At 33.8% G+C, this 6,505-nt stretch overlaps 1 protein-coding gene across 1 annotated transcript; it reads right to left on the minus strand.

Moving 5' to 3' along the window:
- Positions 1–2,633: 2,633 nt before the first annotated feature.
- Positions 2,634–5,700, minus strand: LOC109808989 (protein IQ-DOMAIN 6). Its single transcript, XM_020372194.3, has 5 exons — positions 5,243–5,700; positions 4,919–5,158; positions 3,985–4,185; positions 3,758–3,871; positions 2,634–3,660 (listed from the first exon to the last, which is right to left on the minus strand). Exons 1-5 carry the CDS (start codon positions 5,306–5,308, stop codon positions 2,992–2,994), a joined length of 1,290 nt encoding a protein of 429 aa, XP_020227783.2. The 5' UTR covers positions 5,309–5,700; the 3' UTR covers positions 2,634–2,991.
- Between the last annotated feature and the right edge of the window lie 805 nt (positions 5,701–6,505).

Genomic DNA, 6,505 nt, shown 5'->3' on the forward strand with positions numbered 1-6,505 from the left:
CTCTCTCAAGAGGGTGAGGAATTTGTTCTAGTATAAGGAAAGAAATATCAAGATATATATTATACAACAAGATCCGAAAAAAGAAAGTAGGGTTGCTTCTTGCTTACCTAAACTTATCTTTAAGCCACATATATGATACCTTGCTGCATAACCAGATGATATCAATTTGAATACTTTAGATAGCAGAACTACAATGAAACTAAACAATGTTGAATTCACAAATCACCGCATACATGATTTTTTCTTTGGATAGGATTGATATTTATAGTAGTAATGGAACCAAAAGTTGATTTGATTCACACTTTTACCTCAGTTATGCTAGAGATGAATACTTGCTTTGCTTACACACATGCACACCAAGATTGGAATATTGCAATGGTAAACAAGTTTCGACATTGCCAATCACATTTCCATAAAAATAAAAGGAGAAAATGGACAAATATGTATCGGTTTCAACTTTCATGATTCCAATAAAGAATTGGTTCTGATATATGTAACTTAGTATGTGTCTGGTAACACATCTAATGCCACTAAATGTGGATTTACAGGAGCAAAGCAACTATTAGTTGTTTTTCTATAAAATAATTATGTTATTTTTGTTTGGATGTGGATCCTAGACACAAAGTCGATCAAGGCAATCATGCCCATAGACAAAGTTGTCCAATAAATATATATAAACCGAACTAAAAAGGTGGATTTCAAGTTCTGATACCATGTTAAATTTCATCTTAAAATCATTTGATATTAAGCAAAGTTGTCCAATAGATATATAAATCACATATGGAGAATTGAGGCATGCAATGTTGGACTTCTCTAACATTTTCTGCTCAGATTTATAATCATACACTCAAAATCAATTTTGATAACAAGTTTTCAAACAACATTCAATATAAAAATCAAGTTCATATCCTTTGTCATCTAAACGAAAATCACGTTACTTTTTGACACAAGTTTACTCAAGATCAATTCTAGAAATTCAAGTTGATTCTAAATCAATTATATCAACTCATTTTCAAACACATACTTAATGGTCATATTGGTGTCATCATTATTGCTGAAGCAAATAAAAGGAATGAAAAGAAAATGAAAACAGAGATAATATTCTGTTAGACAATGAAACAAAAACAATTGCCCCACAAATAAAGGGTTATCCAAGAAAGTATCCCTCCTGTAGTCTTATGAGAATCCATCTCAACTTCCTTCATTCATAGCAACCCCCCACGAAAGGAAGTTTGCATACTTACTCAAATTAAAGAAAGCCTATCACAGTTAAATTTTTTTCACAACTTTTTGTGGCATCCTGATTTCTTGCCATTGTTAGCGCACGTTCTCACGTGGGAATCCTGTGAACACAATAGCAACCTCACGTAGGCCATGCACTAGACAGAAGTCAAACTTTAACGCCTTTGAGATACTGCATTAAAGTCTTATCAGTTTTGTCCATAGCTCTGAAATTGACCTTTGAACTATTTAATCGTTTGGTCCATTTGGAACCGAAAATATTTTACCACTATTATTTGTGTCCATCAATCTTCTTTCCTTTGATGTTAAACTGTTAAATGACGCACATATGCTTCGAAGTGTTGGTGATGCTGATAACTGTGGTCCTTCTAGAGCATGAGTGACTGGACCAAATGGACCATTCTGTTTCTAGCTGTTGCATCATTACATATTATCATTTCAATTTGGACCACAAGATTTCTCCAATTGATTACTCTATGTTGCTTAAGAGGAGATAAGGCATGTCTAATAATCTTAGTCATTCTAATCTTGAATTGATGGTTTTTGCATCTTTCTCATTATATTGATACTATGGTTTTTTTTAGTTGAAATTTGATAATGCACAACAAAATTTGGGTAGGTGGATGGAAGCCGCAAAAAAACAAAAAAGGTTTAGAGGAAATAAAAATAACTCTGTTATAGATTTAAGATATTAATGGTCGAGAACTCGGGATTTTTTTTGGGTACAGTTAGTAGACTTTTTTGGTACAGTAGAGAACTCGGGATTAACAGTTATGTTGTACACTTGTACTGTATTTCTTGATTTTTTAGTATTTTATCATTTATGCATAGTAGACGACAAAAGTGACACTAGATTTAATATTGCTGATTTATATGAGAAATAAAGGTTAACATTCCAAAGCATGCCAGAATGTTACCGTAAGTCTTAATTTTCCATGAATGTGACTTTTATGATTATTAAAATCAGTATCACAAATTGATACTCAAATGCTTTATCACTTGCCGAAATTACTCAATCCTGAAAGGATTTACGAGAACTATTTTCTTATTTTTAACGGTACATTAGTACAACAAGCTTATAGTAGTTGACAATTACTTAATTTTTTTAAAAATGGTAATGAACAATTCAATGTAAGTCCGTTTAACATAAGCAGCTACATTCAAATTCAGTTATCTTCCATTAAGAGTCAACTTTGGTTTATATATACCAGTAATGTCACAATGCAATTTTCTACCATTAATATCACAAGGAAACCAATTCTAAAAAAAATAAACATGTCTCTCACCTTTGTTGTTCTAGAGATTTTGCACAAACATGGTACGAATGAAACTAATGTGCTATTTCATTCCTCATACAAACCACTTGCTTATATGTATTTAAAATACAAACATGCATTCAAAGAAAAGCTTAAAGTAAGAATTCAGAATCAAGTCTCTTCTTAAAGCTCATAGTTTGCACTTCAGTCTTTCAGATAGTACAACTTAGAACTACTAATTATGAATGTTCCTCCAAAAATTAACATGATTATAGCCCAAAACAAAGAGATACTGATTATAAATTGCCGTAAAAACACCTTATAAATTGAAAATGTGCTTTTCATCTTCACACCAAAGCACTTGTGTTATCCGTATATCAATTAGCAATTATCTGTGTATTAGTACACACATTCATCTGATGAAGGTGACAATGAACAACAAGCTGTTGGCTTATTGAAATAGAACATTCCAGTGATTGTCGTGGCAAAGCAACTACTTATCTTCTAATGTATATCGCTTTTGATAACTTGTCCTAAGAGGTGTTGCATAGACATTCTTCCACATATTGGCAGAAGGATAGGAACCAGAACTGCATCTAGTAACTCCATTTAGTGACACACAATCATCCATGAAGATTCTCTTTGAATTCTGAGAAAAACACCTATAGGGTTTCAGTTTAGCTTTGGTTGATGCTGTCAGATTCATGTAGCTTGGTTTAAAAACATTTCTTTCTTCTGTTGCTTCCACCATAACATTGTTGGTAGATGGTAGAGGTGGTGATTCAGATGTGCATGAAGTTGACATAGGGCTATCATCATACATGCATTCCGAGCTTATGGCTGAAGATGATGGAGTTGATTGACTAGTTGCAAGAGATTTAGATGAAATTCTGGTTGTCACACCATTCCTTCTTGCTTTGACTGAGTCATTTTGTTTATCTGAATTAAAGGGAAGAACAAAATGATCACTTTTACTGGTCACTGGAGTCTTGTCAGGCGAGTCCAGATACATCTCTTCCATCGACCTGCTCTCCCATGGCTTTGCAGCCATCCAGCGTTCTAACATACTCCATCCCGAGCTCTTGCTTTCTCGGCTGCAGTGCTTGAGAGGAATAACTGGCTTAGAAGCTCTTGAATTTGGACTAGCACTTGGTGTCGATTTCTGAAAGCAAACAAAATTTATTGAAGCACAATTTTTTTTAGTAATCATCTAACTACTGACACTCAGAACAAATATAGTAGATCTTCTATTCCATTACCTGCTTAGATAGAGAGTATGCCTTTGTTCTATCTCTCTTAATTGCTCCTTCCTGTCTCATTTGTAATTTCGCCTTAACTTCTTCCACAGTTCCTGGAATGTCACACCACCCTTTCTGACAATGACATGAAAAATTTTGCTAAATGTTAACATCTTAACATGGCATCAAGTATCAACACTACAGAATGTTACACAATGTTGAGTCAAATTGTGAAAAAACTATGATACCTCAGCCTGCTTAACAGGATCATCTTCATTAGCTTTCCCCTCTGGAGAATTCTTCGCATTCCTTGCCTTGACCCGTGCTTGAACTCGCACAAGAGCCTGCATGCACCTTAGAGTAACAGCTGCTTGCTTTCTCACTTGCCAACCGCGAAATATGGCCTGCAACCTCACCACTGCCCTCAGGGCCCTTAAAGCTCGTCTTGCCTGCAACATAAATAAGTTCAAAACAAAGAAATGGGAACAAAAAATATAAAAGCACATGGAACATACTTTTAGCATACTAATCAAACCCCCAACATAATGAATGACCAATGGAGTGGCAGATCTTTCTGTGATCAACCCCTATCTACTTAGTAATAGATATTTTCTGAAAACTATAAGCAATTAAAGATTGCATGTTGATGTCCTACACTCCTATTATGACTAAACACTAAATAGTACTGTTCCCACTTCCCATAGTACAGTAGCCCCGATAATTCCATAACCAACCATTCCAACCATAGCAAGTCAAAGTGAACTTTATAACTCAGAAAAAAGCTTATCTTTAGTAGTTCTAACTTCTAAGTTCTAACCGCTTGAAATTTCACCACGATTTTGCTCATTTCATAATAGTGAAATTAAAAAACCAAAAACACCATGCAATCTATTGGAAATTCTACAAAAGTTCATACTACGATAGCATGATTATGAGGTCCTGGTCCTAAATTGAACTTTGAATCTTGCCTAGCACTAACTCAAACATAGAATGGAGTTGGTTCTGCTTCTTAAACAATTCAACACCAGAAAATCTTAAAAACTAAAAAAACTAAACAAACTTGAACAGAGAACAAGCTGCATCATGATAATGCAAAAGTTTCAATGATATTAACTGATTCAGTTAGTTTATTATTAGTTCTTAATAAATGAAATAAGATAACTAGAGAAGTGTTTAACTTACCAAGAAACCTCGAAACACTGCCTGGATTCGAATGGCAGCCCATTCCTGCTTGATCACCATGAAGTCTTTGAGTGGAGTTCTGACCACAGCAGCCATAGCAGCAGCAAATGCTCCATCATCCACCACAAAGGAAGCACCACCACCACCCTGCCCCTTCTTCATGGAGCATCCAATCCCAAACCCTTCTGAACTGCTCCTCCATAGCTTCCACTTTCTCTTACTCTTATCAACACCCTTCTCCTGAAAAATGCAGAAACATACTGACTAAACATCACAGAGCCAAACACAGCAAGAAAAAAAAAATCCCAACAAAAATTTGCAAACTTGATCAGATGGGGAGGCCTTTCTGAGAGGAATGAGCGACTTAAGCCATCTTCCTGAACCACCCATTTGAGCAAAGAACACGTTTTTGCAAAGTACGAGGTGGCAACTGCAAGTGGAGGTTGAGGTGAGTTTGAAGCTGGTGTTGCTGCTCGGCTTAATTAAGATAGAACGAGAAGACGAAAAAGAAGAAGAAGTGTTTTGAAATTTGAAATGGTTGTGAAAAAGGAAAAGTTGAAATGAACAGAGAAAAGTTCACAAACGGATACGAAGACTTTTTTGCTTTTCTGATTTTCCCATGTCCCACTCAGAGTTGACCTGTCATCAATGCCACCACTGACTACCCAGAAACGCTGTCGTTTCAACAAGGGAGCATCGCAGGCCCATCGAAGCCCATTAGATTGGAACAAAGCCCAAATGTTGATTGTGTGTTATTGGGTCATGTCTGTAGCATAATTTTGGACCCTTTTAACAGAATTTTTTTTTGGTTCATGATATATACACCTCCTTTTTTTTCTATAAGTACACCTCCTTTTTAAAAAAAATTAAAATTTTAAGATATTTTTAATTTTTTGTTTTAAATTTTTTAATTTTACATTCACAACATTTAATTTAGTACTTTTTTTTACACATATTTCCTCCTTTTTTCAATTTTTACATGCACCTCCTTATTTTTCCTTCACCCCACCTATTTTGGTAACATGTAAAAATTGAAAGAGAAAAAAAACGTGTGTGAATAATAAGAAGAAAGTAGCAAATTGAAAGTTGAAAGTGTAAAATTAAATTTTTTTTAAAAAAAATAATATTTTATAATTTTTTTTAAAAAGGTGATGTACTTATAAAAAAAAGAAGGTGTATATATCATGAGCCTTTTTTTTTCCTAAGAATCTTTAGCTATTAATAATAGTTTTTAATCCGTTTTTAAATATAAGAATTAATTCTTATAAATTTTATCATTGGATTGTATTAGTGATGTGAGTCACCCGGTATAAAAATCGTTCTTATATAAGAACTTTGAAAAATTAGCTCTTATCAATAAAAAGTACATACTTCAATAAAAATAATAAAATGAGTAATTTATAAAATAAATTAAAGGATTAAAGTTAAGTTTTTCTATTAAAATAAAAATAAAGAAAATTCTTAAATTTTAAGCAGCTCCGAATGACTCAAAATAATTCGTCTAACCTTACTTTTCTTTCTCTCTTTCTTTCTCAAATTGTTTGTTGATTTTTCATTTTAAATCCCCCTTTCATATGTAACTAGGTA

The sequence above is a fragment of the Cajanus cajan genome, chromosome 5, assembly GCF_000230855.2.
Source record: "Cajanus cajan strain Asha chromosome 5, NIPB_CcT2T_4, whole genome shotgun sequence".
Classification (NCBI taxonomy): domain Eukaryota; kingdom Viridiplantae; phylum Streptophyta; class Magnoliopsida; order Fabales; family Fabaceae; genus Cajanus; species Cajanus cajan.